At 45.5% G+C, this 20,452-nt stretch overlaps 1 protein-coding gene across 7 annotated transcripts in view; it reads right to left on the reverse strand.

Annotated features, from left to right (window-relative positions):
* Window positions 1-20,452, reverse strand: part of SBF2 (SET binding factor 2) — a 473,611-nt gene that overhangs the window by 43,837 nt on the left and 409,322 nt on the right. For 5 of the 7 annotated variants that reach the window (XM_061610395.1, XM_061610396.1, XM_061610391.1 and 2 more), the window contains 3 exons: window positions 19,852-20,048; window positions 10,299-10,433; window positions 9,286-9,381 (listed from right to left, as the gene is read on the reverse strand). In XM_061610395.1, coding sequence (XP_061466379.1) covers window positions 9,286-9,381; window positions 10,299-10,433; window positions 19,852-20,048 — 428 coding nt within the window. The remainder of the gene's footprint in view (window positions 1-9,285; window positions 9,382-10,298; window positions 10,434-19,851; window positions 20,049-20,452) is intronic. The other 2 variants (XM_061610394.1, XM_061610393.1) reach the window with 1 other exon arrangement.

Genomic DNA, 20,452 nt, shown 5'->3' on the forward strand with positions numbered 1-20,452 from the left:
CTCTGGCATGTCCTCTGTTTCGGCTTCGCTCCACAGAGGGTAAGTTCCTCCCTCCTCCCTCTGCCAGCCATTTGAATCCTCTTCTGACAACCCCCCAGGAGCCCAGCTCATCCTCCTGACACCATCCCCCTTCTCAAGCTGTGCCCCCCTCCCCCTGTCTGGCTTGGGGCGGTGAGGAAAACGTTGATGGAAAAGTTTTACTAACTCTGGAGCATGCACATCATCTGCATTTTCCCATGATCTGTCAGCCACTCCATAGCCCTTCCAGTGAATCAAATACTGCAGCTTGTGGCGTCTGATCCTGGAATCCAAGATTTCCTCAACTTCAAACTCAAGCTGCTCATTTATCAGGAGTGGGTACCCAGGAGGCTCCTCCGGCCGCAGCTCACTGGGAGGGGCAGCTTTCGTCAAGAGGGATCGATGAAACACAGGATGTATTTTAAACGTGTCAGGTAGCTTCAGCCGGTACGCCACGGGATTAATTTGAGTTTCTATTTCAAAAGGACCCACCCTTTTGTCTTGTAATTTTCTACATTTGCCCGGCATCTGGGGGAAACGGGTGGACAGCCATACCTGGTCTCCTGGTTGAAGGGGGGGGGCTCCTTCCTGTGCAGGTCAGCAACTCGCTTGTACTCTGTTTTGGCTTTGTTTAACTGCTGTTTCAGTGTCTGTTGCGCCGCTTGCAATTCTTTTAGGAAGTCCTCAGCTGCCGGTACCAGCATTCCTTCTGAGCTGCTTGGAAAGACTTTAGGATGGAATCCATAATTCGCGAAGAATGGGGTTTGTTGAGTGCTGGAGTGTAGAGAATTGTTGTAGGCGAACTCTGCAAAATGCAAATATGATACCCAGTCAGTCTGTTGATAGGACACATAACTTCTTCAATATCTTTCCAAAACGGCGTTCAAGTGTTCCGTTTGCTGAGTTCCTCGGTCTGAGACTACACTGTTTGGCAACCCATGCAGTCGGTAGACTTCTTTGATGAATAACTTGGCCATTTCCTTAGCCTCTAAGGCCCCTGCACAAGGGAGGAAATGTGCCATTTTGGTGAGTAGATCTACCATGACTAAAACGGCTGTCATTCCTTGGGATTTGGGTAGATCAGTTATAAAATCCATGGAGAGATCCTTCCAGGGTTCATGTGGGACAGGTAGCGGTTGTAAAAGTCCTGCTGGTTTTCCTGTTTGTGTTTTTGTCCGCAGACAGACAGAACAGGACTTTACATAGCTTTCAATATCCCTACGCATTTTAGGCCACCAGAAGTCCTTGGCCACGTTCTGAATGGTCTTGTAAATCCCAAAGTGTCCCGCTGTGATGGAATCATGGCACTGGCGTAGGATTCTGAGCCTTAATTCTCCTTCTGGCACATATCTGGCTGTTTTGAACCATAATAGTCCATTCCTCCAGTGAAAGGTTACTTCTGAATCTTGACTTTGTCCCGTCTCCTGCCCATATTTTAGTACGTCTGCATCTTCTTGTTGTGCCTTTTTGAGTTCCTCTTCCCACGAAGACTGGCATGATCCCAACATTAATTTCTCTGGCGGGATCACGTACTGAGGCTGGTCCTCGGATTCACTTTCTTTGTACTGTGGCTGTCTGGATAAGGCATCAGCTCTCTGGTTTTTGGCTTGGGCTTGGTAAGTGATCTTGAAGTTAAACCTGGTGAAGAACTGGGACCATCTTATTTGTCTCTGGTTCAGCTTTCTGGCAGTTTGGAGGCTTTCCAGGTTCTTGTGGTCGGAGCGCACTTTGATCTGATGAGGGGCCCCCTCTAGGTATTGTCTCCAGTTTTCAAAAGAGTCCTTGATGGCCAGCAGCTCCTTCTCCCAAACTGTGTAATTCTTCTCTGCAGGCTTTAACTTCTGAGAGAAGTACGCACAGGGGTGCAGCTCCTTTCCTTCTTGGTCTAATTGCAGAAGGACCCCCCCCGATAGCAAAATCTGAAGCATCTGCTTCCACGATGAAAGGGCGGGTCGGGTCAGCAAGTGCAGAATGGGCTCGGAAGTGAACCTTCTCTTCAGCTCCTCAAAGGCCTGGGTGGCATTCTCTGTCCATTGAAACTTCTTCTTTCCCCTTAAACAGTCAGTCAGAGGAGCTGTCAATTTGGAAAACCCTGGAATGAACTTTCTGTCATAATTGGCAAACCCCAAAAACCGTTGTACATCCTTTTTGGTGAAAGGTTGGCCCCAGTCCAATATACAGCTTACTTTCCCTGGGTCCATCTCCACGCCTTCCGCTGAGATTCGATATCCAAGGAAGTCTAGAGACTTGAGGTCAAATCCACATTTCTCTAATTTAGCATACAGGTGATTTTCTCTCAGTCTCTGCAACACCGTGTTCACATGCTGGTCGTGGTCTTCCTGGTTCTTTGAGAATACCAGGATATCATCTAAGTAACAGATTACATACGTGTCCAACAAGTCTCTAAACACGTCGTTCATGAATTTTTGAAAAATTCCTGGAATTCCACAAAGTCCGAACAGCATGACCAGGTATTCATACTGTCCGTAAGCGGTCAAGAACCCTGTTTTCCATTCATCTCCCTGCTTCATCCTGATCAGATTGTACGCTCCTCTCAAATCCAACTTCGTGAAGATTTTTGCAGAGCGCAGTCGGTCCAGCAACTCTGAGATCAGGGGCAGCGGGTAGCTGTTGGGGATGGTGATCTGGTTCAATGCACGATAGTCGTTACAGGGTCTGAGTTCCCCCCCTTCTTTTTCACAAACAACAGTGGCGCTCCAGCAGGGGATTGTGAGGGGCGTATGAATCCTCATCTCAGGTTTTTATCCAGGAATTCCTTCAGGGCCTCCCTCTCAATCTCTGTGAGAGAGTAGACTCTCCCTGATGGAATGCTGGCTCCTGGCACTAGATCAATCGCACAGTCGTAAGGGCGGTGGGGGGGTAAAGTCTCTGCCTCCTTTTCATCAAACACATCTTTGAATTCTTCATACTTTGGCGGCAGGGTCACTTGCTCGATCTCTTGCACTGCCCCCGCTAGGGTGTTCTTGATTCCTTCAGGTTGACAGTTCTCCTGGCAATACTGTGAGGTGAACCACACCACCGCCTCCTTCCAACTTATTGTGGGTTCATGCTTTGCTAGCCAGGGCATTCCCAGAATCACCTCAAAGTTCGAGAGATCTGACACGTATAGCGAAATGAACTCTTCGTGCCTGGGGATTTGAAGTTTCACTTCCTCCATGGCTTGTGTCACCCCTCCTGACTTCAGGGGTCTCCCATCGATAGTCTCCACAGCTAGGGGAGCGTTCAGTTTCCACCGGGAAATTCCATGACGCTTGACTAACTTTACATCAATAAAATTTGTGGAGGCTCCACTGTCAATTAAGGCAGTGGAATTAAACACCACTCCTCTGGAAGTTGTAATCCGAATAGGCAAGACCAACACCCCCTTTGAGGGAGGTTGGATCGTTGGGGGGCCTTTATACAACGCTGCCCCCAGTCCACCGGCCTGCACGTGGACTGGGTGTTCTAGTTTCCCGACGGCTCAGCTTTCCCCCCTTTTAGTCCACAGTCTCTGGCCACGTGGCCCGGCTTTGAACAATAAAAGCATAAACGTTCTCGGCGGCATCTTTCCTTTTCTTCTTCCGACAGTCTTGGCCTAGCCCCTCCCTGTCCCTCAGCTGCATTACCTGCCATTCCTGCAGAGGGAAGGGTCTTGCTGCAAGATGCCGAGGCTGAGTATCTCGGGACCTCCTGCTTCCTTTCCAGGCGCCTTCCTTCCATCCGGTGATCTATCTGTAGGCATAGCTGGATGAGCCCTGGTAGGTCAGCGGGGGGGGAGGTCCTGGCCAACTCATCCAGGATTTCAGCATTTAATCCACTCCGGTACATAAACATCAGGGCGGCGTCATTGTAACCAGTTTCCTGGGACAGAATTTTAAAAGCGTTAGTGTACTCGGAAACAGTCCCTTTAGCTTGCTTCAGAGCGCCTAGTTGCTGCGCTACTGTTTCAGCTGTTTGCGGGTCTTGGAACATCTCGGTCATCTCCTGTATAAATCCTCTGTACCTTCTTAAGACAGTATCTTTTCTCTCGAGATACGGAGTCACCCATTTTGCAGCTTCTCCCTCCAGGAGGCTAATCACGAAGGCCACTTTAGCCCCATCGTCTGGAAACTCCATGTGCCTGACATCCAGATATAACTCACATTGAGCCACAAAGGTTGCCAACTGATCACTTTGTCCCGCGTATTTTGGGGGCAATCCAATGGGAACCTTTACTGCGGCAGCTGGAGGGGCTGTTTGCATCTGGTCTATCGTGGCCTTCAAGGTTTGATTATCCGTCTTCAGCACCTTGACTGCTGCTAGCAGGGCCTGGACATCCGTCTGCAATTCAGCTACCTTAGTCCTCAAGAGTTTCACTTCTTCCGTCTCAGAAGTGGGGTTTGTCCCCCCCGCTGCTCCCTTTGACATCTTGTCCCAGTCAAGTGAAGAGAGCGTTGAGGGTGATTTAGGTGGCTCTGTCAAGCTGTCAGGCCCAGGATGCGACTCAGGAACCAGACCAGAGGTTGTAGTTAATTCGTGTTTTATTAGAGTAATGTCCAACAAAGACTGCGCTTTCTCATGAAGCAATACAGGGATACAGGTCCTGCGACATTGGGAGAAAGTTGACAGAGCAAGGGGCTGCTTCCCGCCTGTTCTTTAAGAAGGGGCTAAACGGGCGCGCAACCATTCGCTCCTCCTTAACTCCCCCTCAGGTACTGCCCGCCTTCCCCCCCTTCTCTCCTGTCTTTTCAACCGTCTGCGTGTGCGTGGTGAGGGGGGAGGCATCACCTCCTCCTCTTCTGAAGTGTCCGATTCCCCTATGGGTGATAAAGGAGGAGCTGAGGGTAAACCATCTCTCCGCCTTTCTGCTGTAATCAGCCCTCCCTCTTGCTCTGAGCTGCGGAGAAGGGAGGGCCTGGGAATGTCTGGGGGGGATTCTAAAACTTCAAGGCTCTCAGGCTCCCCGTTGCTAGGCGACCCTATCTCTGGCATGTCCTCTGTTTCGGCTTCGCTCCACAGAGGGTAAGTTCCTCCCTCCTCCCTCTGCCAGCCATTTGAATCCTCTTCTGACAACCCCCCAGGAGCCCAGCTCATCCTCCCGACAACTGTCCACTTCGATTGGCAGAATCACAAAATTAAATGCAGGGTAGATGTCCACATAATTTTACCTATCTAGATATACATTTCTGAAGCACCATGCAGAGCAGGGGGTCATTTACAGTCACATTATTAGCATGCATGAATTTGTTTTTGGGCACTCCTGTCCAGCAGCACTGATGCACCATATGTGGGAGAAAACGACCTAGTCCCACGTGATTAAACTACTTAAACCATTTGGTATAATGGAAATGTAGTTTTAAATAGAAAATCACAGTAACAATTACTCCTGCTTTGCTAAAACAAAATAAAATATTTTGGTTAGATTCCATATTTTTCTACAAAGACGTCAAGTCATTTGAGAGCAGCAGGGGACCATTATTCCTGTGGAAACATTCTATTCCACTAACATTACCACTTAATATCTAGATGGTTGGAGGATATGCTGGATATCAAACATTTCAGATACCTGATTAAGTACCATACCATATTTCAGCCAAATAAAAAAGGGAATTAGAAGCAGACGCCTCTACTTCAAGTAATATGGCTGTACTCCTGCAAAGTGAAACTATTTGGTCACATTTCTGATAGACCTCATGAACTATAGAATCTGGCATGTTTGCCAGTACATCCACATTTTAGAAAATTCTTGCTTTCATTTGAAAAAAAAAAGGAATTCTAGCCCCTGTAATTATAGAAAGAAGGGTAAACAAGGCAGTATTTGCCAAAGAGACTGAACCTAGAAGGGGTCTTCTATATGGAGCTTTATGGCTATGGTAGGGGTCTTTTTTCTAATACTATACTTTTTAAATCAGGAGAGAATCCATCTATGAGAATAAGTTGCAATGTAAAGACATAAATAGCTGTCATCACTTATGTTGATGCTGAATGGCTGAATTATAATAAATTACAACTGATACTAGATCAGCATCAAAAATATTAGCATATTTAATTTGCATGACTTATTCTGAGTGTAGTGAACATTAAAAATTTACCTTCCCAGCCTACAATATTTTGCCTTTAAAGTTTTTTAAATTAAAGTTCTTACTTCCCTGTGGTACTTTGTGAGTTAATAATGGCTGTATGACAGAAGACAAAAAGGGTTGAGTTCTTATACCATTGTGCTCTTCTGCCACTATTACATCTGATCTGGTTGCCAAGTTATGGGACAGCAATCAATGGCTACTAACCATGATGGATATACTTTGCCTTCATAGTCGGAGACTGAATACTAGTTGCTGGAAACTGCAGGAGGAGAGAGTGCTCTTTGCATTCAGGTCTGGCTTGCAGCCTTCAAAAAGGCAATTGGTTGGACACTGTGATAACAAGATGCTGGACTAGATGGATCACTGGCCCAATCCAGCAGGCTCTTCTTACTTTATTATATTCTTAATGCTGGGAGATCTCTGACCTGACAATTACTTCCATTAATGGAGGTGGGGAGGCAATTGTCAGATTCCTGATGTCTGTTCAGTCTAGTCTGTGAAGGTAGCCTGGACACTATCCTACTGCTCAAAGCACAAGGATATCTGGATAGCCCTGGTGATTTGATTTTGCAATCACTTTCTCTTAGCGGGGGGGGAGAAAAGAGGGATAAACTTACAGGTTTAGAATGTTGCTGCTGACTAGTGTCCAAAAGGACACACAAACCAACCCTCAATTGAGGTATTTTCCACAGAACATTACGGTGTCAGCACAGCACAACACTCTCCTATCACATACCCCCTCTTATACTGGTTTATACTAAGCTGGTTAGCATGCAACTATAAACCATGATTAACCATAGATAAGCCACAAGAGAGCCTAAATGAAATGTTGGGCTTATGTGCTCCCTTCGTCTCACTTCCTCCTAAGATTAGTTTGAGTTTCAAAATATCTCAGGTAAGTGTTGTGTTTGATCCAGGAGTCCTAGTTCAAAACAAACAATAGTTAGTTGCTTGTGTAGTGGTTAGTGTCGGACTACAACCTGGGAGACCAGGGTTCGAATCCCCACATAGCCATGAAGCTCACTGGGTGACCTGGGCCAGTCACTGCCTCTCAGCCTCAGAGGAAGGCAATGGTAAACCCCCTCTGAATACCGCTTACCATGAAAACCCTATTCATAGAGTCACCATAAGTTGGAATCGACTAGAAGGCAGTCCATTTCCATTTCAAAAAAGCTAACTTCCTAACACATGGTTTGAAGTTCACTTAAGTGTTACATATAAACCGGGAACAATGCTTAGTTGCTAAACAAGTGAACTTCAAATCATGCACTATGAAGTTGGCTTGTTTAGCACATAGCCATTGTTCCTGGTTTACATGTAACATTTAAGTAGAGATTCTTTGAAATTTCAAGTTCTCCTCAGGCAGTGTGAGAAGATGAGGGGGCGGTGGAAGCATGAAAGCCTGATGATTTGTGAAGGTCCACTTAGCACTAAACCATGATTTAGTGTTACATGCCAACCATTACTAAGTCAAGTAATGGAATAATAGGTCTTGCTGGCAACCAGTGCAAACACACCCATGTACTTGTCAAACTCTGCAAAAATTCCACCATGCCTTCTCAAGTCAATTCCACTAGTACTGTCCTTTTTCAGGTCAATCCAGACCATTAGTCAAATAGCCGTTAATAGCCAAGCTACCTTAAATTTGAGAACTTTCACTTAATTGGATAGTGAAGTGAGCAATTAGGTATGCTACTATCGTCACAATTCAGCACCTTCCCAAGTTATCTACAATATATAATATCAAGCAGTACAAATTATCCTACTCTCACTCTGTGACTATGGCTTTATTTTACTTTACTTTATTAAGAATTGCAGGGCCATAGGCCAACACAAGTGCATAAAACAGGTACAGTAAAATTTATATAGATTTAAAACAAAATGTTAAAACAGACAACAACGAATCCCTAACTATTACATGAATACAACCCATCTATTTCATAAAACGGATTATAATTAGCTCGAAGTTTTCGCGCAGCAATTGCGAACAAGGATACATTGTAGGTCACCTCCAAATTGGAGTCAGACAATAGGAAGGTTATTTTGTCCTCTACTGAATTAAGCAAGTAGGTATCTGTCCATTTCCAAAGGAATCTGGATCTGGGATTTTTATAGATTGGACAGTAAAACATTACGTGAGGAAGGTCCTCCGCCATATTAGAGCCACAAATACAGAACCTTATTTTTAAACATTTCTGTTAGTTTCTAAACTTGTTAGCTGTTAGAAGATGATTTTTCAATGTCATATGTGTAGATAGAATTAACCAGATTTCAAGTGTCATTCATCTCATTACTTAATAGCCCAATCATGGTTTTCCTGTATCACCACTTTAATTAAAGATTGACAAACACACTCCTTCAGCTTCTAAATGCATCATTATATGCAGAGGAATAAGTTATTTTCACTTAAATACTTTGCTGATTATACAGCCCTTATATAAGTGAGAATCTGGATTGGCTTTGTTACCATGAACAAGAGATGCAGTTCAAACTGATGTTCAATATAGTTGTGATTAAAGATCATTATTGTTGTTTAATAATTCTATAGTGGAACAGTCATTCTTATTTCAATATTACAGCTTGTTCACACATTAATTTTCTGACACATGTAATTAAAATAAATTCCTGTTAATACTCTCATAATTCACCTACATGGTAGTTTATAGAACAATTAAATACAGCTGCCTGAAGTCCAGTAGCCTTTGTGATTGCAATTATTCTGTGAAGAGAATACACCAGCTTGGAGAAGCAGAAGGGTGCATGCACATATTTGCATAGTCCACCACTGTGTCAGATGGTTGCTGCCACCACCCTTGTCACCGCTGATTATGTGATGGATTCCCTGTATGTGAAAGATGACTTGGTCTTAATAAACTGCCACTCTTAACGAGTCATTGGTGGCCCTCACTATCTGCTAAACTGTATATTTCAATCTATCAAACAGAATCTGCATGTATAGTTCTTGGTGCTGGATGCTGGAATCCAATCACAAGAACTTTGTGCACACCCATTAGCATGTGTAGTTTCTATTCCAGCAAGGATATATGCCTGTTCCAATATGTGGATCAGGTGGGGTTTTGTAAACTAATTGGTATTCATGCAGTGTATACTGATAAACTGAAGCATAATGCAATAGCAACCCCTCAAATGTTATCATTATTTTCATATTACATCCACATGCAGGCTTTGAACTAGTCTTACTAACCTCCTCGGGCAAAGCTATTGGATAGATTTACATCCAACTGTCCTGGCACTACCTGTTTAAACACAGTGGACATTCTTGAAGCCCTCTTTTCAGTGCCTAAAGTCAGTCAAAAAGAATGGAGAAATTTTCAGTACAATATCATGCAAGATGACATTATCTATATGTTACCCTAACCTGAACCCAAGAGATATTTTTAAAAATCACAGAGAAATGTTCTTTTTGTGCTTCATATATATAATTGCTGCCAGTTTTCAACATTTAAGAGACATTAGACATAATTAGGGGGGAAAGCATGTATACATTTGCAGCGTCACAGAAGGTTAGGCATGGCTAATGCAATCAAAGTATTTAACAACAAATGAAGCAAAGCATGCGCAATTTGGTGATGGTGTTATGTTATGAGAAAAGCCAGAATTTAGATACACTTGATTTTACCAACTGATTAAGCCAAATGGACATACTTGGCAAGTTGCATGCTCCTGTGTCTAAGACAGCAGCTTTTACCTTTGTATGAACCCTATCAGGTTTCATCACATGACAACTGAAATAGAATATTAATGCATTTCTTAATGACTTCATCCAGACCTACCCTCCAAAATGTATTACATTTTTAACCTCTCTGCTTAAAAAACAATCTTTATGTTTGCAAGAGCATCCAGTAGCACCTGTGCTGATTAAGCTGATGTTGCAGGGATATCATGATAAATCACAATTAAGCAATTAATTTCTTCAGCATAAATTTCTAATAATTTGATCTAAGTAATGTACATTTTTCATCTATATGGAATAAAAGTTCATTGGCTAGCAATTTTGCCTAAGTCAAGTTATTTTACTTTTGAAATTTGCTATCACAATGAAAAATTTATGTGCAAAAACCCAAAGACAGGTCAGCTACCTGGACAGTAACCATTCAGATAATGGCACACTGAGAGAATATGGAGATCAAATTGGAAAAAAATAAACAGTCAGATTGGTCTTACATTTAACATAGCTATACAAATGCATAACATTACCTGGAGACAAAGCAATTGTTGGCCTGACAGTGAGAGTATTGCCATTCATTTTGCAATGGACAGAAATTGCATTCAATAAGGCTTGAAGATATTTTTCTTGTTCTATGCTGTTTGATGATTCTAATGATGTAGGAGCTATGCAAACAAAAGCAGAAAATAAATTATATTCATTCTTTGTGTATTCATATTTCACGCTAATGAAGTGAAAACTTCATCCAATGTATGCACTTATTTAGATAGCTATTACTCCTAGGATTCAGGGCAGATAAAGAATACTGAGAAAAAGAATAATCTCTTGAATTAAAAAATTACAACTGGCCTGGTTCACACATCACCACATTATTGTATGGGCTCCCAAAAAATAGCTTGCAGCTTTTTTTGCTACTTCCTGGTCCATTTTGCTGCCTCTGAAGCTTATTATGAACACTCACCATGCTACTTTTAGGGATGTGAAGGCAATTTTTTCCATTATCACATATAGAAACCCAAGCCTGTTCACATCAGTAAAGGCAACATGCCTATGATCAATGCCACTTTTGCTGTGAGGAAAGTATTTCCAGAATACTTCTTGAATATATCTCATTAACAGGGTTATAAAAATCCAGGCAAAGATTGGACCATTGGTCTCACCTGAAGGGTGATTTTCATATGAGTACGGTCCTCACAGCGGGTATTAGCTCCACCTATCGTGCGAAGGCAAGAATGTCTATGAAGTCAAGACTAGGGGCGTCAGGCCCCTCCCACTCTCCAGTTCATTTGCAGCGAGTCTATAGAGAAAAATCTAAAAATACAAGGACAGGGCCAACAGGCCTGCCAGCAGGAAAATAACATGCGTAATAACATGACTCTAACATAGCGATATAACAGAACTAGAAGTCTTGACTTCACTAGTAACTTTAAATACAATAGCGTAACAGTAATATATAACAGCTTAGTAAAATATCTATACATCCTCCAACTGGGAGGGTCGTGAGGACCGTACTCATATGAAAATCACCCTTCAGGTGAGACCAATGGTCCATTTTCCATATGAGTCCGGTCCTCACAGCGGGATGTACCAAAGCAGCCCATATAGGGAGGGACCACCCACATGTTAATCCTCATTAAGAACCTGTTGCAACACTCGTCTGCCAAAAGAGGCGTCAGCAGAGGCATAGCGATCAATTTTATAATGCCTTATAAACGAGTGTGGGGTAGACCAGACTGCAGCCCTACAAATATCAGCAACAGGAGCGTTGGTAGCAAAAGCAGCCGTAGTAGCCGCTGACATAGTTGAATGAGCGGTTATACTAGCTGGAACTGGAAGCTTAAGGGATTCGTAAGCTAAAGCAATACAAGCCCGCAACCAGCGCGATAAAGTGGAGTTAGCTACTTTTTGCCCCATAGACCTTGGATTAAAGGATACAAACAAAGACTCGGTTCTTCTGATATCCTGAGTCCTGGACAGGTAGGTCTTGAGAGCCCTCCGGACATCCAACGAATGCCAAGCCTTCTCGAGAGGATGGTTAGGATTCGGGCAAAAAGAAGGCAAAACAATGTCCTGGTTGCAATGGAAAACTGAATCAACCTTGGGACGGAAGGAAGGATCAGTCTTCAGTACAACAGAGTCCTTATGGAAGATGCAGAGATGGCGAGCAGAAGACAATGCGCTCAACTCCGAAACTCGTCTGGCACATGTGATTGCAATCAGGAACAAGACCTTGAAGGACAGCATACGTAGAGGCACAGTCCTGATGGGTTCAAACGGAGGGTGTTGCAAAGCCTGCAGAACCTTCGGCAAACTCCATGAGGGAAACCGATGGACAACAGTCGGAGATCGTAGGACGACTCCCCTCAGAAAGCGTTTGATGAACGGATGTGAGGAAATAGTCGCACCAGAAGAAGAAACTGATAGAATCGACAACAGAGTCGAGGCATGTCGACGTAAGGTGTTGGGTCTAAGTCCCATCATGAAGCCGTTATGGAGATATTGTAGTACCTGTTGCATGGTGGCCTGGAATGGATTGTGGTGGTGGGACTGGCACCACTTGGAGAAAGCCATCCAAGTATGTTGATAAATCCGAGTGGTAGATGGTCTTCTCGAAGCCAAGATAATATCAATAACAGCGTCAGACAGGCCAGCTGATCTCAAATGTCCCCGTTCAAACGCCACACTGTTAAGTTGAGCCACTTGGGGTCCTGGTGCCATACTGGACCCTGTGATAGAAGGTCTGGCCTGACTGGGATTGTCCAAGGATCCATTACTGACATTGCAAGAAGGTCCGAGAACCACGGTCGGCGTGGCCAAAATGGTGCTATCAGGACCAGCTGTGCCCTCTCGCTTCGCGCCTTCCGCAAGGTTTTGGCTAACATTGGTATTGGAGGGAAGGCGTACAAAAGACCTTCTGGCCACGGAGTTGATAGCGCATCCACTGCTTCCGCTGTTGTGTCCAGGTATCGGGCAAAGTACCTGGGAAGCTGGCAATTGCGACTGGAAGCAAACAGGTCGATTGAGAATGCGCCGAACCGACACTGAAGGCGATGGAAAATGGCTGGAGGAAGTTTCCATTCTCCCGGAAAAACCTGTTGTCTGCTGAGCCAGTCTGCTGTCACATTCCAAATCCCTCTGAGATGTTCTGCTTTCAGGGATTGTAGATATTGTTCTGCCCAGACAAAGATGAGGGAGGCTAAGTCCTGCAGAGGACGAGACCTGGTGCCCCCCTGTCTGTTCAAATGTGATTTTACACACGTGTTGTCCGTTCGAATTAGAACATGGTCCAAAGGGAACAGAGACTGAAAATGAAGTAGAGCTAAGTGTACAGCCTTTAGCTCCAGCCAGTTGATGCTTTGAGTCTGCTCTGCGGTGGACCAAACCCCCTGAACGTACTGGGAGTTGCAGTGGGCTCCCCAGCCGATGAGGCTGGCATCTGTGGTTACAACAGTTCTGCGGGGTTCTCTGAACGGCGTGCCCTTGGAAAGGTGTTGGGCCCTCGTCCACCAGCGGAAGGAAAGGCGCAGTGCGGGGCTCAAGTGAACTTTGCGATGGTTGGAGCTGGCGATGTCCTGTTGAAAAGGCAGCAAAGTCCACTGAAGGTGACGGGTGTGGGCTCGAGCCCATGGCACAATATGGATGGTAGAGATGAACATTCCGAGCGCCCTGGCTAGAAGCATGACGTCTGCGGATGTTTGTTGCATCAGGGACCTTGCAATGTTTGTGATGGCAGTGATGCGATCTGGAGCCAGGAATACCATTGCCTGCAGGGTGTCCAACATCGCCCCTAGACGTAGCAGGCATTGGGTTGGTTGGAGATGGCTTTTGTCGAAGTTGACAAGCCAGCCGTGGGCCTGCAATACATTGAGGGTAATCGTTAAATGATGATGAGCCAGCTCTTCAGATTTTGCCCGTATTAACAGATCATCCAAATATGGATAGAGATGAACCCCTTGAATCCGGAGGTAAGCCACTAGGATGAGTAGCACTTCGGTAAATACTCTTGGAGCAGAGGAGAGGCCAAACGGCATCGCTCTATATTGAAAGTGCTGGTGGCCAAAGGCAAACCGAAGAAACTTTCTGTGGGCTATGCAAATGGGCACATGGAGATACGCTTCCTTAAGATCGATAGAAGCCAGGAAGTCTCCTTCATGCAGACTCTCTGTAATGGAGTGAAGTGATTCCATTTTGAACCTGCGATATGTTACAAAACGGTTGACGAACTTGAGGTCCAATACCGCCCTCCATGATAAATCTCATTTAGGCACAGCAAATAGGAGGGAGTACACCCCTTCCGACCTCTCAGTTGTGGGGACTGGCTCTATTGCCGCTATGTCCAAGAGGTGGTGTATAGCTGTCTGCATGATGCTGTGCCTGGCTGGTGCCCTTGGACAAGGGGACGGATGGAATCTGTCTGGTGGGGTCGCCCAAAACTCTATGGTATAGCCATAATGGAAAAGCTCCCTGATCCAAGAGACCGTAGTGAGGCGCAGCCACTGGTCTCCAAAATAAAGTAATCTGCCACCAACGGGGGGTGCGTTAATACTGTTTGCGTTGGCGAGGCCCTCCCCTATATGAGGACGATGAGGTACCCCTGCGCCCTTGGTACTGACCTCTGCCCTGGAAACGCCGGTTCCAGGATCCCCTGAAGGCATTGGGGTCATATGATCTGAAGTCGCGGCCTCGTCCTCCTGGCCGCATTCCTCGAAAGGGCTGGTTAGTGCGGAAGGGAGGAAATCGCCTGAAAGGCCTGTGTTCAATGTTCTTGACAGTGGCCAAAACCGGTTTGTGGGCATCTTTGGGATCAACCAGCACTGCCTTTAGAGCTTCCTCGCCGAAGAGTAGAGATCCGGAGTAAAGAGCCCTAGACAGATTCATTCTGGCCGCGGAGTCAGCTTGCCAGTGGCGAAGCCAGAGGGTCCGTCGAGCAACTATCTGAGCCGTCATGGCTCGTGCCCCCAGTTGAGTGGCATCCAAAGTGGCATCAGCCACAAACGCCGCTGTCTTACGCAACTTTATCAGTGACCTTCTGAGGGAGACAGGATCCGGGTTAGTGTCCTCTAGAAGATCATCTAGCCACATCATAGCTGCTCTGGAGAAGACGGAGGCTGATGCGGAGGCACGCATAGAGAAGGCAGTGGCCTCATGATTTTTGCGGAGGGCGAAGTCTAGTCAACGTTCAGTAGCGTCCTTTAGTTGGGATTCTCCTTCCCTGGGCAAAAGAGATCATGAAACTAGGCTAGCGATTGGTTCGTCTATGCCCGGGACAGCTAGCTTGGTGGTAAAGTCCGGAGCTAGGGAGTACAACTTGTCAGCCACGTTCTTGAAGCGGCGAGTCTGGAATGGATGAGACCATTCTTCAGAGGCCAGTTTGGCAATGGGGTCTGGCACCGGGATGTAGTGTTCAGTAGGTGCAGGGGATTTGAGGAACCTGGCCCCTTTGATAGCTGGAGTGGTAGATGTTGAAGGCGCAGCTTGGAGACCAAGGGTGTTAACTACCCTGCGTGCCAGGGGCTGAAAGTCTGAGGCATTAAACAGGCGATACGATGTATCCTCCTCATGATCTGAATAATCGCTCCAGTCATCTCCTTCAACGTGGTCAGTGAAGGGTGACTCCTCCCCATATGAAGCTTCGTCAATGCATCTGCCTCTGGCTACATCAAAGGGATTTGGGGAACAGGAAGGGATGCTTCATGACACGCATGTTGGTCCATAGTGCATTGAGGTATGTCAGGGACTTGTGGTGGTGACTGCATTTGGGTGAAAAATGATAGCATGCCTTGAAGTTGGGAAAGGAAATCATGGGACAGCTGCAGTCCCGTTGAAGCCGATGTTTGTGCCTGACTAGCTGGCTCCGTGGGTTGAGCCGGGTGATTAGCCCTGGGCGGCAACATGGAGGGGTGCTGGTTGAGCGAAGGCTGAGAAGGAAAGCCAGCGAAGTCCTCCTTGTCAGAAGAAGCAGCGGGTGAATGAAATATATCTCTCATGTGTGCCTGAGCTGCTGTGGTGGGAGTTGGCACAGAAGCATAACGTGGACGCTTTGGTTTGCTATGGCTGGAAAGTTGTTTGGTCTTAGCCAGTGCTTTAGCATGCTTAGTCTTATTTGCCTTGGAAGATTGCGGCTTGGCTGTTTGAGATATGCTTGGCTGTTCTGCCATGCCTGGCTGTTCTGCCATCTAATATTCACTTTGGGTGCAGTACATGGCCACAGCGGGGGCAGGATGTAGAGACCCGAATTGGCGCAGTGTACGACCACAGAGGGGGTAGGATACACTGGCAGATGGCTAAGTGCACGGCCACAGAGGGGGCAGGATGCACTGTGGTAACAGCGTTAGTATAATGTAGGCTGGATTTCAGGCTTGGTACACGGCCACAGAGGGGGCAGAATGTACAGTATATAGTTCAGACTGAGTACACGGCCACAGAGGGGGCAGGATGCACTATGTCGGGGTCAGTATAATGCTGTAGGCTGGAATTCAGGCTGGTACACAGCCACAGAGGGGGCAGAATGTACAGTATATAAATTGGTTGCAGTACACGGCCACAGAGGGGGCAGGATGCACTATGGTATTGGCGTCAGTATAATGCTGTACAGGTCATCAATTGAGATTAGAGTCACAGCCTTGATGATACAGTCACAGTAGAATAGGCAAAATAAGTATGGATTCGTGAGTAAGGAGCCTGTCTACAACAAACATCCAGGTACAACAAAAAGGGCGGGAAAAACAGGAGCAATCAAAATGGCGCCCGTAAAAAAGAGCGGGAAAATTTAGTCAAAAAATGGCGGAGAGGAAGTAGCAATGGCGGCCGTGTGCTGGTGAACTGGGGAAGGAGCTGCCCAGCACAGACTCGCAGAAGCAGCCGCGGGGCCGGTAGCCGTACTAGCGGCTCTGAAAAAGAAAATCCCAGGAAGGGACGGCCAGGAGAATACTGTGAAGTGTAAGGCAGCAGGGACAAGCAGCCGACGCAGCCGACGGCGCCGACTGCAGAGCTCTCCGCGGCGGAATTTAAAGCAGCGGAGTGCGGCTAAGGAAAAAGAATCTCTCTGATGAGAGAACTGCAGCCGCAGGCTCCTGTGGAGCGCGGCAATACCCAGGCAAGCTAAAAAGAGGTGGCGGGGAAAGGCAGGGAGCCGCAGCCGCAAGCTCCCGCCTGAGAGAGAATGGCAGCCGCGGTCTCTCCAACGACGCCACAGAACGCGGCTCGAGGCAGTCCAGCCCAGAAAAGCCGCTACGGGAGAGTCACAGACGCAAGCTCGCAAGGGCTGTGACAGAACTCAGGGGGAAAGTTCGGAAACGGGCAAAGACGTAGAGACCCGCAGCCGCGGTCGCTCTAGGGGCCGTCAGAAAATCAACAGGAAAATAAACTGCCCGGGTAAATGAAATAAACTGAAATAAGCAGTGAAAAGCAAGACAGGGGAAGGGAAGGGCTTGGGAGACACACAAGAAACACTACCTCCGCACCCTGTCAAACAAACACACAAACAAATACGAAAAAACTTAGCTAAATGCTACGCTATAGAGATCTCAATCTTGTTCGTACGAAGGCAAGAATGAACTGGAGAGTGGGAGGGGCCTGACGGCCCTAGTCTTGACTTCAAAGACATTCTTGCCTTCGCACGATAGGTGGAGCTAATACCCGCTGTGAGGACCGGACTCATATGGAAAATGGGACTGGTTGCTGGCACTTAGATTTCTGAAGAAAGCAGGAAGTACATTTCTGTTCCAACATGCACAGCTGTGTGCGTGCACAATATGGCTGCCTCTTCCACTAACATACCCTCTTTTTATAGTTATCCCCATATCAGCCCCTTCTTATCCACTTTACCTTTATTTTCCTCCAACTAGCTTTGTTCTTTGAGCCAGAGCTCTTTTATCCTAGTCTTTGTTTACCCTTACTCGGTGTTTCCTTCCTCATTTCTATTCCCTATTTTTTAAAAACTTTTTTCTGCTTTCCCTTTTTTCTGCTCCCCTTTCCTCCATCCCCATTGTGCCCTTTTTCTCCAACAGCTTTCCACAGAAGCAGGACTCAACCTGAACCAGAGTTTGCCAGAACCTCTAGGTCCCAAGCTCTGGAAGAACTGAAGTAGCAGGAATAACTCTGGTGCAGAGTCCATGTGGAATTTGTTTCCCTCATCAACAAGAAATCACAAACTAGGAGTCATTCACTGGATGAAAGGCTACCAAGGAAGAGGCTATGACTTCTAGGTAAGGTTGAGCCCCTGGCACTTCTCAACTCAGTACTGTGTGGAAGACAAAAGGAAGGTGGGAAACAAAATCAGAATGCACCAGCAAAAACAGGATTTCTTCTCTCAGTGGTATACTCAGTTCTCTCTACACCGTCTCCCCTCAACTAGTTGGCTCCGTAGTTTCACAAAAAATTGCACCTGTGCTGATTAAGCTGATATTGCAGGGATACCATGATGCATCACAGCTAGATACTGTGATAAATAACAGTAGATCAGGCACACACCCTGGAACAAAAACCAATGTTTGCACCATTTCCTCCTCAGGCGACTGCTGAAGACCAGCAGCTCCAATGTACAACAACAGGGAACTCAGATGTGTGCAAGTAACAGAGATGCTAGTTTTGAGGGGTTTTTTTACAGTGTAGAGAATGGGGTAGTCTCTATTTGCACACAGTTCTGTTTATGTAACCACTGAATTTTCAACTACACACAATGTGCAATTGGGGTGAGGTCAAAGTATTACCTTTGCTACTGCTAAGTTTTATTTTTGCAAGTTGCTCAACTCCTGTAGTTAAGTATAAGCAGTACTGTAACCTAGTATTTTAAAATAACTGAAAGTAGATATCTACACACACCCACACCAATGTGCACAGTGATGTTCTGCAGATTATTTGCTGAACCATTAAGGAAAATTCATATATTATGTGTATGTACTGCATTCACAAACTCTCACAGAGCAGTATGCCACTCATAACATTATGCTGAAGTATTTAAGCCATGAAAAACTATTCTCATTGTGAACTCTTGAATGATTCACTGCTTATGTAACTTGTATATAACTGTCCACTGTTCTTTTCAGAAATCCATAGGGCAAGTTGTTCAGGCAGGCCAGCAACACTAATGTTTACCACAGGAATAAGCCCATTTCCTCCTTCCACAATTAGATGAACTGTGAGGTTCATTTCCACGTTGGCTCTGTGCCTCACAAAGGATGACCAGGAATTTTGCACACCAGGAGAATGCCAGATGAGGCTGCAGAATCCCCAGTGAATTCTAGTGAATGAAAAGCATTTCATATTCTTCTTACTGGAGAGATACTGGAGAACAGCATTCCCCAACTTTGTACTCTCCAGATGTTTTAGACTACAAAACATCTGGAGGACAGTAACTCAGTTGTAGAGCATCTGCCTTGCACGCAGAAGGCCCTAGGTTCAATCACCAGCACCTCCAGGTAGGGCTGGGAGAGACTCCTGCCTGAAACTCTGGAGAGCCACTGCTGGTCTGTGTAGACAATATTGAGCTAGATGGACTAATGGTCTGACTCAGTATAAGGTAGTTTCCTATGTTCCTATGTACAATTCCTATCGTTCTTGACCACTGGTCATGCTGGCTGATATGAGTTGGAGTCCAAAATATCTGGAGGGCACCATGTTGGGGTGGCATTTCTATCCACATAATCCCATGAGTCTTAACTGCAGCACTATTCTCTTGTTGGATAAAGTTAAAAGAGCACAGAATCTGACATATTAGGAAAGGCCTATGACATTCAGTATCCTTTTCTTGATGGAGGCTTCTCTGACATTTCAGAAGGAAGTGCACATGAAGTAATAGGACATATGAGCAATTCATCATTCATTGCATGATGTTCCTAACTATTTTTATCCCAAATATCAGCCCCAAATTATTGCAGCATTCTAGGAAAAATGGAGAAATTTGATTAAGAGTTAAGCTTGCACTTATTAAATGTTAACTTCCATGACTTGCATTCATTATGAAACCTTAAAGCATTATCTTGGGAAGACTAGAACTACAGAAATACAGTAAAAACAAATTGTGTAAATGTATAATGAAGCTTTTTTTCTCACCAAAGTATCCTGCTGATGAAACATGCTCACCTGATGTTTGTGTATTTTGAGATTTGAAAAGGCCAACTACTCCTTTGCCATGAAAACCACCAGCTCGAAGCAGAAGTGTGCTGGTTTTTGAGTTTTTCCAACAGACCACTGGCAGGCGGTTGTGTCTGTAACAGCGAGCTACTCTCTGTAGGCTGCTGTCCTGCACACACTGAGGTACCACTAGTAGCCCTGGATAGCTAAAACAATGAGAAAGGGGAAACAGATAATTAGATGGCTCAGAGAAGCCAAGCTGTGCTATATGACTGCAACAAACAGCAGATGGGACTTGAGAAATACTTCTTATGTATCCCAGATGTATCAGGAAATCAGATACTGTGTGAATGCAAAACCTGCCAATCATGTTTGCCAAGTTTGCATTTCTTAATATAGAAATGCCCACTTGAGCATCTACCCAAGGTGAGATGTCTCCAGTGAATCAGAAAAAGGGGGAAATAACAAGGTTAAAGCATACCATCCACTGCCTTCATAATTTTATCCATCTAAGTATTAAAATTAATAAGGTTCTTTGCTATCTCATTTGGGGATATTATTCAAGAACTTTAATTTCAAAATGTTTAGGACACATTATTCTGATTTCCAG

Source organism: Rhineura floridana, chromosome 2 (assembly GCF_030035675.1).
Source record: "Rhineura floridana isolate rRhiFlo1 chromosome 2, rRhiFlo1.hap2, whole genome shotgun sequence".
Lineage (NCBI taxonomy): Eukaryota > Metazoa > Chordata > Lepidosauria > Squamata > Rhineuridae > Rhineura > Rhineura floridana.